At 38.9% G+C, this 15,573-nt stretch overlaps 1 protein-coding gene across 1 annotated transcript in view; it reads left to right on the top strand.

Annotated features, from left to right (window-relative positions):
- Positions 1-15,573, top strand: part of USH2A (usherin) — a gene marked incomplete at both ends in the record, with an annotated part of 645,989 nt that overhangs the window by 159,096 nt on the left and 471,320 nt on the right. Inside the window, 4 exons of the mRNA XM_080923960.1 lie at positions 2,021-2,176; positions 8,179-8,673; positions 9,507-9,767; positions 11,665-11,834. Coding sequence (XP_080780086.1) covers positions 2,021-2,176; positions 8,179-8,673; positions 9,507-9,767; positions 11,665-11,834 — 1,082 coding nt within the window. The remainder of the gene's footprint in view (positions 1-2,020; positions 2,177-8,178; positions 8,674-9,506; positions 9,768-11,664; positions 11,835-15,573) is intronic.

Genomic DNA, 15,573 nt, shown 5'->3' with positions numbered 1-15,573 from the left:
AAGAAAGGATCAGCATCCAATTCATATTTAAAACATTCATGGGCCTAGCAAAGTTTGTGGGCTTAGGCTCAAGCATCAGACTTGCCATTGGAAAGACCATCTGCATTTTGACCTGTGTGGTTTCTATAATTGTCTGTACCTGCTGCAAAAAAAAGCTTTATGAGGGGCAAGAGGTACACTTAACTCTTGTATAAGGAAGTATTCAGAATGCAACTAGGAATTAGGTTGGTTTAGTAAAATGGAGGGTAGTTAGTTCTACTCTAAGAATCATGACTCCATATCTCTGAAAATTCCAGCTCTCATCAACAGATACCCTTTATGAGCCTCTCCACCCCGCCCACCAGCTCAATCTCTTCTGACTTTATTTTAAAGGGCCTGCTTCTAAAGTTACACCTTCTCCTAGGACAGAACAGAGTAGATCTAGACACAGGGACTTTCATGGAAACTGGAGTTTGTATGTAGCTCTTTTGCTGCCTCTAGCAGTGATATGTGCTAGACGCATGTGCTATGTGAACAGCCCCTAATGACACCCAATGTCCCCTGGGCACTGAGTGTCCAGGAGTCTTCCAAGGCATAGCACCTTTTATGTCCTCATTTGTCAATGGAACTTGGGCTTTTGTCATTCTAGGAAGAGCTCTGACACTCAGCTACAACTATACACACTTTCATAATGCATTGCTAAGAGGTTAAGTATGGCCTGGCTAACACCATTAGGGGAGGGTTACCAGCAGCTTTGTCCTGGTTCCCTTGGATTTTGCTGAGATGCTTTTCCCCTTGGAAAACAGTAATCTGTGACTTCTGTTATAATAAATCATAGTCACGGTGAGCCTCCGATTCTCCTAGGAAAGTATGAACCCTGGGGTTCAAAGTAACCTAGAGAGCATTTCTTGTACAGAGCAAGAGCTTACTCTTACCATACTCTAAGTCACTAAACATTTAAAAAGAGCAGTCCCCTGACCATTTGCTTCCAGTGCTACACAAATGTTGAATGCAATCAGTCTTTTATCTTGAAGCCCTGAAAGATTCATCAGATGGCTTCAGACATTTCCTATAACATCGCTGTAGCAACTTCAATGGTCTCAGTTCTTTGCATCTTTCTGAAGGTACCTCTTGACAAACGGTTTGGTGGGTTTAAAGTCAACTCACACCACAGTGAGTAACTGTGAAATCTCATTCAGTAGAAAGTTGCATCAGGTCTCCTAGTGCAAAGTGCATGAAGTTTGGACTTGGGTGGCTGATTTTTCATATTTCTTTTTTCTTCTCTCTTCTGCATAGTCTGGGAAAATAACAAAGCTTATACTCAAAAATTGGGAAGATTGCTACCAAAGACAGGAAAATCACTAGTGGCAAAGTATAGGAATGCTTGTGTCCAATTTATAGTGTGCTGCACTTGGATGAGCGCCCTATATGTAGGGGAGGCAATCTAGACACAAAGGTACACTTCACAGGTTTGGTCAGTTTCATAAGGATCCACATTTTAATTAACAATGTTTAGGTTTTGACACCCGTATCTATTTATGTCAGCAAACATTAGTCCTTGAAATTAAGCCCTTCAAAGTAAAATAAGAACTTGTATTTAGTAGAATGGAAAATTCCATCTGCATCACCACCAAATAATTGCTTTCATTTAAATTCAAATCCTAATATTTAATTTAATGTTAAATTTCAAGGAAATCTGCCAATTTTTAAATTCAATAGAAAAAAATAAACTTTATGAATCCTTGAGTTATATTTTTGAAGTAAGGTGAAGAAATGTTTAAATATCCAGTGGTTCTCCCTATCCCTACTCCTGTCAGCTGCTCGGACCCACACATATGTTTTATGCTTGTAGGATAAAAAGCTTTGTCTTGGGGAATTAGTGATGCATAGCCTTTGTTTATTAATGTCTTGGTAAACCACATGTCTTCTCAAAAAAGTGACCCTGAATCAGAAGGACCACTTTGCTGAGTCTCTTACTTCAGTTTCCTTCTGTGTTTATCGATTGCTTTTGTTAATCAATGCTCTCTCTGTTGTGATTTAGCTCCATCTCAGCAACCTCCACCCAGAGGATGGGTTCAAAGTTCTGCCATCAATCTCTCCTGGAGTCCACCTGCTTTTCCCAATGCCCACTGGCTTACGTACACTCTGTTCAGGAATGGTTCTGAGATCTACACAACCGAAGATCAGCACCCATACTGTGAGTTCTAGCATTTGGTGATGGAAATAATGGGATTCTAAGAACAAATATAAGTTAAATCCCCTGACGGGGAGGATAAGCAAAGAGCATCTCTCACAGAGAGAACTGGAAATCTCACCAGGAAGCAAAAAACAATGAAAATTAGATGGTTCCTGTTTGGTAAGATAATTACCAAATTCCCTGAGAAGAAAGTGACTCAACCCAGCATGATTGGTACAGAAAGCCTGGACTACTCATGAACTCCAGAGTGGTCACATTACTTCTTGGGCACAGCCTCTTGCACACAGAAAATTGTTAAAATATATAAATTTCTTTCTCTCATATCCATAATCATTAGAGTCATCATACCATGGAAATGTCATCTCAAATTAAAAGCTAGAAATGAAGATAAAGTCCCATGCCCATTCTTATACAATTTGTAGTGTTGAAATGTTGGGAATAATTCGACATTCAACAGCCTCACAGTGTGTTATCTATAGAGTATGATCAATCCTGGTACACTGTTAAGTATGTTACAGGCTATGAAAAGGATGTCTCTGCAAAATTGATAAAGGAAAACTATGACATTCTGGTTGAAGAAACTAAAAGGTATAAAAGCCTGTGAATTGTTATGTTTTAGTTTAGAAAACCAGGCAGAGACTGGAGCAAACTTTTGAGAGTCAGCTCTCTCTTCCCATGACAGTTGCTTTAAAATGCGTGGAAATCTAAATTAAGAGACTAAACTTCCATAACCTTCTTTACCATGGATGAAAGAAAGCTGAGTTGACCAGACCAGCTGCCCTCAAAGCTCCCGACTGCACGCCAGACGCTTTTTATCTATTACGTCAGCAGATACCATTCCAGACCTATTGTGTATGACTTGCGTCTTTGTGTCCCCCAACTTTCTCTTCACTCCGCACACCATGTCCCTGCTTCTAGGCTTCAGTGAGGTTAATGGAAACTCTAAACTCCGTGATGCAGATTGGGATGGGAAGCAAACATCTGCCCGCATCTGCCACATTGGCAAAGCATCCAAAGAACCTGCTACTAAAATGTCTATTTTCTTCCAAAAGTCAGCGGGATCCAGGTGTTCTGAAACTTAAACTTTTGTGACAGAAGAAGAGGGGAGTTGTGAAAATATTGAACATGGTTTCTGAGTTGACAGGACCACTGGTTGAATTATCTCTGAAGATTCAGCTGCACTGGCTCCATTTCCCAAGCAGCTTTGAATTCAGTTTGAGCCCATCAGCGGTTCATTCAGTCCATGATTCTCACAGTGGCATATTGTAATCTGTTTCATAAAAACGGTATATAGGAACACAGCACCATGGCTTTTTACACGATTGTACTAACTAAAACCAAAAAAAAAAAAAAGTCTTCTTGGGTAGTAAATTTCCACACATTTGCTAAGCAGACATTTCTATAATCCTATTAAATGAATTATTATTTTCCAAAACCTTTTTTTGCACTAAAAATGCCACATCTGGCATTTGTCAACAACCCCCCATAATTAATGATGTGAAAGTTATCTGCATGATGGCATTTGAACAGTGGGAACAATCCGTGAGCACGGTCAGAACTTTCCAGCTTTCTAATAATACCTCCGTGTTTATTGCCCCAGCTTCTGTGCCTGGGCAGCATGAATAACGTGGAAAGGAAACACTATTTCTCCTCAGCCGAATGAGCACAAATCTGTGGGCTAAATGAAGGCAGTTGGAATTGTAGGTGGAGAATCACTGAACTTTTCAAAGAAAATTAATAGTGTTGTCTTCTAAGCAAGTTTGATCATTTAGTACAGGCCATTATAGAATTCCTCATTAGTAGGGAGACTTTCCCTGGATAGTCTGGAGTCCGGTGGGACACTTTTGGGTAGTATTTTCTTGCCATCCTCATACACATCTATATTATCATCTTTAAAGCTCATGAATGACTTTTCTTTGGTAATAACACACTGTATCCGTTGACATTAAAACCAACCAGCAGCTACACTCATTACGTGCGGTAATTTGAAAGTTTCTGAATACTAGTAGTAACTGAGTTACAGTATATTCAGACGTTCCCTAAATAAAATGTACTGATAAACACCCACATGCTTCTGGTAGAAGAGTATGTATTTCAGCTGGCTCTTTGGTTTTATATTTTATTTTTTATTGGTTTACTTGTTTTGATTTTTGAGAGAACGAGAGAGACAGATAGACAGAGACAGAGAGCTAGCTTATGCTCTATGCATGTTTATATACATCATTTATGTAAATAGGTTGGTGATGTGTATGCATGTGTATACAGAGGCTCCGTATGTACTCATTTGGTCTCTCAGCCAAACCTAGAATTGACCAGTGTGTCAACCACTAGCCCACTTACTCTGTGGAACCCCTGGGTCAGCCTTAGGAAGCCAGCATTACAGGCAAACTGTCATGCCCTGGCATTTATGTGCAGTCTCTGGATCTGATGTCTAGTCCTCATGCTTGATCAGCGAGAACATAACCACTGAGCCATCTCCCTAGCACTCAAGGGGCGCCTTGGACTTTTACCTGCTCAGTAGTTTGCTTGGACCCCTACATGGCTTGATAAAGGCCTCTTCCACATCATTAGTATAAAGAGAAGTTTTCAGAGGAAAATAACACCCTTTATTTAGAATTTCATATTTAAGAAATGCCCAGTGAGTTTTGTAGGTACATGCATATATTAATTATCTTGGCATTCAAGCAAGTCTGAGATGTCTATACCTATATCTATCTATATCTATCTATCTGTATATATATAATGTTATATATTATCTATTGATTTTTGAAAACAAAGGAATACCAGACACAATAGGGAGATGGAATCTAAAACTGAAATTCATCATCCTTGCCAGTGACTTGAACATTCAACTGCAGGAACTGAGTCAGGGGTTGGTAATATAGCTCAGTGGTAGAGTGTTAGACTAGTACACTTGAGGTCCTAAATTTGAGCTACAGTAGAACACACTTGGCTGTGGGATTGTAGAGGTAGTTCAGTGCTCTATAATACATTTGCATAGTATCTAAGTTCATTTCCCAGGACTCATGTTGGTGGATCACAACCACCTATAACTCCTGATCCAGGGTATATGACCCCTTTGGACCTCCCCAGGCAACTACCTTCATATGCACACACCAAGACACATGCACAGACCTATTGAAATGTACACATGAATAAAAATAAATTTTATGGAGAGGAATTAACAGTTATCATATCACTGATCCATACATACTAATGATCATTACTACATTTTATGAGGGAACATGATAAGGAATCTACTGTTAAACTGTCTCCACTGCCAGTTCCCAATAATGACACCGAGATATTTTCTTATTTATGAAAGCTTTGGCATTATCTTAAGCTTGTTCTCTACTAGTTCATATAACTTAATTAACCCCTTTATACTTGTCCACATTTGCTGAATGATCATTACCTCTCCTCAGTCCCCTGTATCTGACTCCTTCCTTGTCTTATTCTTTCCTGTCTCTTCCCAGAAGTCCCACCTACTCTTTCCTGCCTAGGCAGAAGAGGTCAGTTTTGTATTACTAAAGCCAATCAGAGACTTCTTTAGGCAGGTGAGGAAGGACAGAAATACACCTTCACATGGTGTACAAAATATTATCCCAACAGAAATTACTCTTGGTACCCAGTGAAAGATAAATGGATAAGAAAAGTGAGTGTTTTCTGCACTGCAGAGTATTAATTATCTATCAGGAAGAATACAATTCTTCTTTACAATTTGTAGGAAGATGGATAGGAGTGAAATTATCACATTAAGTGAAATAAAGAGAAACACAAATATTATATGTGCTTTTATCATCTGTTGGATGCAGATATTTTGTAAAAGATATGGAGATAGGAATATAGTATATTTGAGAAGAAAAATAGAACCAGAGTGGTAAATTCTGGACATAATATAGGAAAATTATGAACTCTCTCTCTCTCTCTCTCTCTCTCTCTCTCTCTCTCTCTCTCTCTCTCTACACACACACACACACACACACACACACACACACAGATCAAAGTATTACAAAGCCCATTATTTTGCACCATTAACATATGCCAATAAGAATGTTATCCTTCTTTTCAGAGACTCAGGGCAGAAAACTGAGAAGTCTGTAGGCATCTGTGGCAAAGTCCTTGTTCCTAATTTGCTATTTTTATAAACTCTTTCTTCTGAAGAATGGTGAGGTAGGGTTTTTAAATAAACCTTTCAACAGCAAATGCAGGTGATTATAACTGTTCTACATGAAATGATGTGTAATGTTGCTGTACAATCACATAGCCCCACTCTGGTTGTCATCTCATTCCCATTTCTTATCAAGCAACACTGCTCCCACACATTCTAATCCTCTCCGATAGGATCACATTAAAAAAATAGAATGATCTGGGAAGGACTTAACATGGAGTGTGATTTCCTGTGATCCTTGGAGTAAATCTCCTCGTTGGGCACTGTCAGAAGCAGGTCCTTAAGGAATTTTGCCATTTATGGAGCCTCAGTAAACTTTCATTCCAGGGGCTATTATAGCATCTTTGCCAATGGGGTCTCAGACCTAGTGTACTTTTCTGAATATGATGTGGTAATGTGTTTAGGTTTGTCTTACCTCTTACATCCTGTGTAAGATGCCAGACTCATCAAGTTGCATATGAAACACTCATGTAATGGTTGTATTTTAATGAAGAAATGGCAGTGATATGTGCTAAATAATGAAACTACCTCTGCCTGCCTCTCCCCTCCTTGCACTCTCTCTTGCTCTCTTGCTCTTTTGTTCTCTCTCACTATTCTTTCTCTCTTGCTCTCTCTCTCACATTATCTCTTTTTCTCTCTTGCTCTCTCTTTCTCTTGCTCTCTCACTATTGCTTTCTTGCTCTCTCTTTTGCATTTCCTCTCCCTCTCATCCCTCAATTGTCATATTAATTAGCATTTAGGGGAGAATAACTTCTCTCTGACCTTTAGCAGAAGTTTCTCCTGACAAGACTAGCTTGTTGTAGTGCAGTGGACTAGTTTAGTTCTTCGAATCACCAAGACACTGTTTTCACACAAAGTTGCTTGTTCTATAGAAGTCAGGTTCTTTTGAATATCCTACCACACTCTGAAATTTCCCCTAGCCCTTTTAGAGATTTAAAGGTTACCTCTCCACAACCAAAAGAAATTTTATGGGTCATCCACAGGCCCTAAGCATAGAAAGCCAAGAACCTCTGTGGATTAAAATTAGACTCTACATGTCTATCACATGTCAGGCATCTAGATATGCAGAAACCGGTAGTGCTGTATCAGGAGCCTCCGCCAATCTACACACAACCCCAAAGGAAGCAGTCAGCAGCCACTCCAGCATTTCTTTGTTTCACAGGCCTGAAATGTGCTTGCTGTTCTGTAGAGAATGGTGGGTGCAGGCAGAGAGTTAATCATGACCATGATCTCTCTCCCACCCCCTCTCATTTCATAACCTCTGCATTTAGCCTTCCTCTCCATAATATCCCTGTCCTTCATGCTTGGAGATTCTGTTCATCTTAAACATTTATTTTACAACCTCTCTGTTCTAAATCTCTCCAGGATTTAGCAAAACCCATGTGTAGTTGTATGTCATTTTATTTGGTCAGGAAAGAATACATTCATTTATTTAAGCAGGAGAAAACAGATGCTCGGCAGCAGTAGTTTGCAGAGGGTTAGACCCATGTAAGAGTATTTAGCTAGCAAACCACTTACATTGAAAGCAAATATGTGTTACAGAGATTGCAAGGACTGGTTCTGAGTTCTTCTACGAGGGACCCTGTGAAGAGCAAAACAAGGACAGAAACAGACTTCTTCCTTCACTCTACTTGACATAATATTCACAACATACTGGACAATAAAAATAACCAGCAGTTGCCTGATTTGCTTTGGAAAAGCATTAGACACACTCCTATGTGCAGGACCTGAGCAGTAAACTACCTAACTAAATAGCACCAGAATCGGGCAATTGCAAACGATTTCTTGACAATTGTTAATTCTGACTGTTTGGTTTTCTTTTTTATTTCAGATACTCAGTACTTCTTAGATACTAGTCTGTCACCAGAAACAGCATATTCATATTATATAGAGACCACCAACGTGCACAGTTCAACAAGGAGCATTCCTGTGATTTATAAGACAAAGCCAGAGGTCTCAGAAGGACACTTGAACTTGACTCATGTCATTCCTGTTGCCTCAGACTTTGTTACACTTATCTGGACTAGACTTTCCAACCACTCTGGTCCTATAGAGAAGTATGTTTTATCATGCACACCTGTGGACAGCACTGAGCCCTGTGTCTCCTATGAAGGTCCAGAAACCTCAGCTACCATCTGGAATCTGGTTCCATTCACCCAGTACTGTTTTTCTGTACAGGGCTGTGCTAATGGGGGCTGTTTATACAGCTTGCCTATTATAGTGACCACAGCCCAAGCACCTCCTCAAAGGCAGGGGCCACCTACAGTATGGAAAATCAGTCCCACAGAACTCAAAGTAGAATGGTCTCCACCAGTGCATTCAAATGGTAAGAATTCAAGGCTTAAATTTCTCTTTTAGAAGACAAAAACAGTAGAAATTAAGAATTATGTACTATTATTAGTAACTCTATTTGCTTATACAAATATAAAACATTTGCTTGGAAAATGATTTCTGAAGATATAAAATGTGATTTCTTCTGGATATGGAAGAGGGTATTTCATCTAATTTAAGAACAAATTCCACTCAATTAAATTGCTCTTTAAAAGGCTAATATTATCTTTGCTCTTAATGACATCTGTCACAACACAGATGATGTTGATAATTGGACACTCGCTGCTGAAATGCATTACATTTGACTGAGTCATGTTAGGGCACCAGCAAACTAAAATTTTTCTCTTTTAAGAAAGAAAAAATATATAAAATAATACAAAACAGTTGTATATAGGCTAGTTGATTCCATTATGTTAATTTTTGTGTTTTAAAAATTGAACCTTGGGGTTCAGGGTTCAGACACATATTCCCAGGTTTTTAGTAATTTATATTATGCACATATCATAGTAAAATATTGCATCAAACTTTTTATTGCTTCATAAAAACTGGATACAACTTAGCTACAGAATATTTATGCAAACATGGCTTATGTCAAGTATGTAATTAACTCACACAACTTCAAAATATGCATCCTGAAAGTGGAATATGCAGGCAGTTCAAAATAATTAGTTTTATATATGCTAGACATTTAGCCCTCTAAATTTCTCCATCTACATTAGCAGAAAGAATTAACAGGTAATATAGTCAGAATGTTGAAAAGCAAATAACCTTAAATGACCTAAATAGACCCTTTGACTTAGTCACTTCAATTTATCATTTCTTTTCTAGGTATAATTATAAGATATGATTTATACATGAAAAGATGGCCGTCCACTGAAGAAAGTCTAGTGTTTGAGAGCCATGGTTTGGTGAATTCGCACCCTGCTTTACAGTCAGCCAATCAGAGTGAGAACATGCTTCAACATCCCCAAGTCAGTACATCTATCTCTGGCTTGGAGCCACACACCAAGTTTGCATTTAGGGTTGTGGCCGTGAATATGGCAGGCAGCGTGTCATCTGCCTGGGCAGTAGAGAGAATGGGAGAAGCAGGTAAAAACCATTTTCTTGGATTCTTATTTAAAACCCCTTAATGAAAGTGCTGCATAAAAATTAAGGTTAAAGAAGATATCTGAGACAGAAAAGGTGGGTGATTAGACTATTTATTCATTTGTGGACAAGAAGGCTTAACTTTAGCTCTACTCTTCAGGGGATCCCTTCCCCTGAGTAACAGTTGATTTATACTGTCAATTGGGTAGACACTTAACGTAATCTTGCTTTGTATTTAGCTTGGTTTACCAGTTTTCAGTTTTACAATTAACTTTTACTCTCTCATTTAAGACCAACATCGAAGGTAATAGAATTTATACAATAATATAAGCTAATAGACTGAAAAGTCTAAATTCAAGTATGCTTAGAAATGATCAGAATTATAGTGTGAAGGAGCTAAAATTTTGTATTCTTATGGTATCTTTTTCAATGTAACTGATTTATTCTTAACTTTCCATCTTATTCCTCACATAAAGTATACTCACTCCCATAAGCATTGAAGAAAACAATTAAATTTTTATGCATTGAATCTACAAATATGAAAAAAAATCTCTAAATCCTGTCATAAATTTAACATGTTGAAACTGTAAAAGTTTAAGGGAGCTCTGTGTGGATGTCCAGTGGCCTTGTTGAGTAAATAAAATGTGTATTGTGTTTGACCGTTTGTCAAAGGCTATTTTGGACAGGCTAAAGGAACAAGAGAGCAGAGATGTTGAGTCCTATAGTTTTGCAGGGGAAAACCCAAGGTCCAAAATGAGATACAACAGATAAAATAGCATCCAATTGCTGTCATACTCTTAAGGATCAGTAGGAAAGGAAAGTGCAAAGAAGCCCATAACAGTATACCTTTGAAAGTTCCCCTAAATTTCATACAAAGATGTTTAGGATGGTGGGAGTGTGTGATGTCTGTATGTCCTGAACATGTCAGGAAAGACTGACCAGATGCTGTGAATGTTTTTGGGATCATTTAGTTCATTTTAGTTGTCCCTTCTGATGTCCCTAACTTTCCCTAGCTTCATTGGTTTGGCTTAGTGAAACAAGGCTTTCCATGAGAAACCCGGTATGCCATCATGTGTCCAGCCTTTGGGGACTGAGACAAATTCTGTGTCTGGATTGTTCAAATGTTTTATCAAATTACTCACTACCTATTTTTATGAAACCAGAGAGACTTATATCAAAGTTTGCCCACCTATGTGTGGGGTGTTCGAGTGAAAGAGGGATGGGGAGGGAGGAAGAGAAAAAGAAAGAAAAAAAGAAAGAGAGAGAAGAGAGGAAAGGAAGAGAGAGAAGGAGAAAGAAAGAAAGAACGAAGAAAGAAAGAAATAATGAATGAATGAGTGAATGAATGAACGAAAGAAAGAACAAAAGAAAGAAAGAAAGAAAGAAAGAAAGAAAGAAAGAAAGAAAAGACTGCATATGTAGGCAGAGTCTAGAGAAAGTCAATGGGTATTCTGATCTGTCACTCTCTGTACTTCTTTGAAACAGTGTCTCTCACTGAGCCTGGTGACAGCCAGTCCACAGCCTCCCATCATGGCCAACATGGCACTAGAGCTATAGGTGTACTTGAGGTCACACCCACTTTTCTATACACATACTAGGATCTGAACTGGGGTTCTCACACTGTGTGTCACATGTTCTTACCCACTCAGCCATTTTGTCCTCCTACCGTTCTAAATTTTATTTTGTAAATGAAAAAACACCTTACCTGATAATATAAAGATAGTTGACATATTTGTGGATGACAGATTAAAGGTGAATATTTCATGCATACTTGTATGTTTTTAATTTTGAAAATAAAAGTATTTCACAAAAATAAGGTCTTTCAGAAACTAGAACAGCTCAGTCTAAAGTCCCATGTGAGTGACACGTATACTTTCGATGTTGTTTTTGTCTTGGACAGCACCTGTGTTCATGGACCCACCTTCAGTCTCTCCACTCTCACTGAACTCCCTCAGTGTCTCTTGGGAGAAGCCAGCAGAAAACTTTACAAGAGGAGAAACGATAGGGTATAAGATCAGCATGGTTTCTGAACATTTCCTTCAACAAGATGTTCCAGTCAAGTGTTCAAAGGTATTTTTATTTTCAACTCATTTCCTTTCCAAATTAAATTATGGCTCCATTTGATGTTTTATGAATTTATATAATTCTGTAGCAGAATCCATCTTCAACCAGGTTCATCTAACGGGGCATGTTTTCAACAGAGCATCAGATGTTCAAGGTTCTGTATATGTATATATGATTATCACTTATTTTTCTAACATGCTGAACTAAAGTGGTTATAATTTTATTTCGTGAGACCTGCTGTTTCCACTTTGCTTTAAATATTTTTAAGAAGTTCTTTCAGCAGCTAAATACTATGTAAGATGAACTGAAAATATTATTTGAACACATAATAGCACATTTAACCAGTCTGCAATCTGTCAGTATTCAGACTGTATTCATTTGGATGTCAAAATGACATTGACAAGACCATCTCATATGCACACTTTGTTTATGTCTTTGCTTCCTTGGGAAAAGTCATGGGAAACCAAATCTATCACACCATAACAGAAATTATGACAGTAGGGCTGCAAATGTGACCCTGGTGGTAAAGTGCTTGCTTAGCTTGGATTAAACTCTGCACTTGATTCTCAATACTGCATAAAACTAGGTATGGTAGCACAGGTCTGTAACCCAAGTTCTTAAAAGGCAAAGGTCATTCAAGGTCACCCTGAACTACCAAGTGAGGTTACAACTAGCTTAGGCTATATGAGATCCTGTGTCAAAATTCATGTATGGATATAATTTATATGAATTCTATATGAACACAATATTTGCTCAGTGCAGATGTGTGGTCACATGGTATCTTCTAGTAGTGTCTACTCCAGGGATAAGAGTCAAAGTGTCAACAGTTATAAATTCCTTACCATATCCAGGTTCTATCTCATTGGATATGGAGGATTCATAAAATGAGATTGCCTCATTGTCTGCAGTCAGAGATGAGATTTACCTTTCTAGCTTGTTTTATAGGCATGATAGTGGAAAAGAGAGGACATTTGTGTCAGCTACACGTGGCATTCTATGCTCCTGGCTGTTCACTTCTACTTCTGGGGGACATATCCTTTGATGAACACTAATATGAGATTAAACAAAATCTCAGCACTTATTATTTTTTTGCCAGCCATTTGTTTCCCAGACTTTCTACACTCTTATCAGATCTGGTTTTGTGTCCATGACCAGAGAAGCCAGGCTCGATCACATACTATACACTTGGTTTATCTTTAGATACTTTATTTCCACACAGAGTAGATAAGAAAGAGCTATGTCTGAAGGTCTGTCCTCTGAGAATATTTAACTTCACTGCAGTTTCTGAGAAGTACCATGTGGAGGTATCAGCAGCCTCCCAGCCTAACCTTGCAGTTACTTCCTTAGACTCGTCCTCTCAGCCCAGTGTGTCCTCCTTTCTTTGTGTTTTAGAGAGAATTCCCATGGTCTGTGTGGCATTTGGGGGGGGCAGTGTCTGGACTCAAACCTTAGATTTTAACTTTCATCATACAATGCATTTTGTTTGAGTCCATCTGACCTTAAGATTTGACATACCTGAGAAGTAAAGCCAATAAGAAGAAATTTTGCCTATGCTATCATTTGATGCTCTGTGTGATGCTCTGTTGAAATGTGAGCCCAGTATCTGGCTGGGAGTATTTAATGAATAGTTCAGGATGTCTAGAGTTTCCATCACTTCCAGTGCCTTTGCTTTGCCTGCCATCTATCTTGTGGCTCTCTTTCCATAAAGAATTTGCAATATCTACCCACTATGTGTCAGAGCTACAGGCTATAGATAATAATAGTGACTAATCACCTTCAGATGGGACTTTGTTCACCTAACACTGAGATTGTTCCTGTGGAATGCAAGATAAAACTCATTTAGGGGTGTAAGATATAGTTACTTTCTTTTCATTTGAATTGGATGGATGTACTACATGTCACAAAAAAAAAAAAAAAAAAAAAAAAAAAAACCAAAAACAAAAACAAAAAAACCTTGAACTCCTAAAACCCAGCTGTTGCATCAAATCCCCTAATCATAACACAGTAAATATCCTACACTCTGGAACACATCTGACCAAGACCCCCCTATACTCTCATTTTCTGCTTATCTGACCCATTTAACATGACTTTATTGACTTGGAGAACAATACTTTCAAGAAGGATTGTATAGTTTGTCTTAAATTGATGATGATCCTAAGATTGTCTTTCTTCGGTGTGGAGATGACATTGTCGATGGTCATCTGATTACATAGTCCTAAAACTTAATTCTTTCCCTAAAGCTGTCTTAACGATTACTTAATCCACCAAGAGTGCAAATTTAAAGCTTGAACCATTATAGCAACTTGGTAGGCTGTCAAGAGTCCGCCTACCTGTGTCTTCATTGCCAGCCACCAGTGTTGTCCAGCTCCACTATGCCACTTTAATAATTTGACATCTTCCTCCAATTCCAGCTATGACTGTCACCATTAAATTTTTCCACAGGATACCTGCCATGGGCAAAGAATAAGAACAGGTGAGATGGGGATTGTACTGAGAAACAACAGGTGGTATAATGGGAGAATAAGAACCATATGCAGCCACCAAACCCAGTCACTATTGCCGATCCCAAGAAGTGCTTGCTGACTGGGGCCTGATACGGATGTCTCCTGAGAGGCTCTGCCAGACCCTTACTGATACAGATTAAGATGCTTGTAACTAACAATCAAACTGAGCATAGGGACCCCAATGCAGGAGTTAGAAATTGGACTGAAGGAGCTGAAGGGGTTTGCAACCCCATTGGAAGAACGACAATATCAACCCACCAGACCCCCCAGAGCTCCTAGAGACTAAACCACCAACCAAAGAGTACACATGGGAGAACCCATGCCATTGTCTGGCATCAATAGGAGGAGAAGTCCTTGGTCCTGTGAAGGCTCATTTCCCCAGTGTAGGGGAATACCAGGGTGTTGAGGTGGGAGTGGGTGGGTGAGAGGGGGGCTCATAGAAGCAGGGGAAGAATGGGAGGGGGAAACCAAGAAAGGGGATGATATTTAAAATATAAATACATAAACTACTCAATAAAAAAGATTTTAAGAAAGGAATCTGGGAGGCAATGCCTTTGTGGAACAGTCTCAGCGGATCCCCCACAGTGTTCAAGCACCAGAACAAGCTCTATAGTTGCCACAAACTGGGTATAAGTCCCTGGCTCTTTAACGTCCACATTGTTTCCTGATTCCACCATCAGAATCTGCATACACTGGGTGGGTTACAATGGCACACATTGATCCTCCCAGATTTTAGAGGTCAGAGGACTCAGATCGGGCTGCTGGGAGAACCATGCTTCTTCCATGTACCATGTAGGACATCCGTAGGTGCTTCTTCCACCTTCCTCCTGATGCTTGCTGATACTCATTGCAGTGTTGCAACACAGCTCCCATTTCTGTCTCATCTGCTCTACCCCCTTTGTCTGTGGGTTTCCTCTTTCCTCCTAAAATGGTACCAGTTGTCAGATTAAAAGCTAACCCTAAATTCAAGATGTGTTAACTCATTACCTATATAAATACCTCATTTCAAAAGGTAAAATTCTCAAGTTCTGGGTAGACATGATTTTTGAGAGACCCTACTTAATTCACTGTGAATATATTTGCCTCTTTTCTGAGCTGTCTTAGTGGAATGAATATGTACACATACAACACAGATGTCTACTAATGGGAAAAACAAAGAGGCAATAAGAAACTTACGATTTTATCCTTCTCCATCTGCATATGTGATTTTTTAAATGATCTCATGATAAAAAATAACATAT

This window comes from Micromys minutus (assembly GCF_963924665.1).
Source record: "Micromys minutus genome assembly, chromosome: 1".
NCBI classification, from domain to species: Eukaryota; Metazoa; Chordata; class Mammalia; order Rodentia; family Muridae; genus Micromys; species Micromys minutus.
The sequence above is the reverse complement of the archived record's forward strand: the minus strand, read 5'-3'. Positions and strand labels throughout refer to the sequence as shown.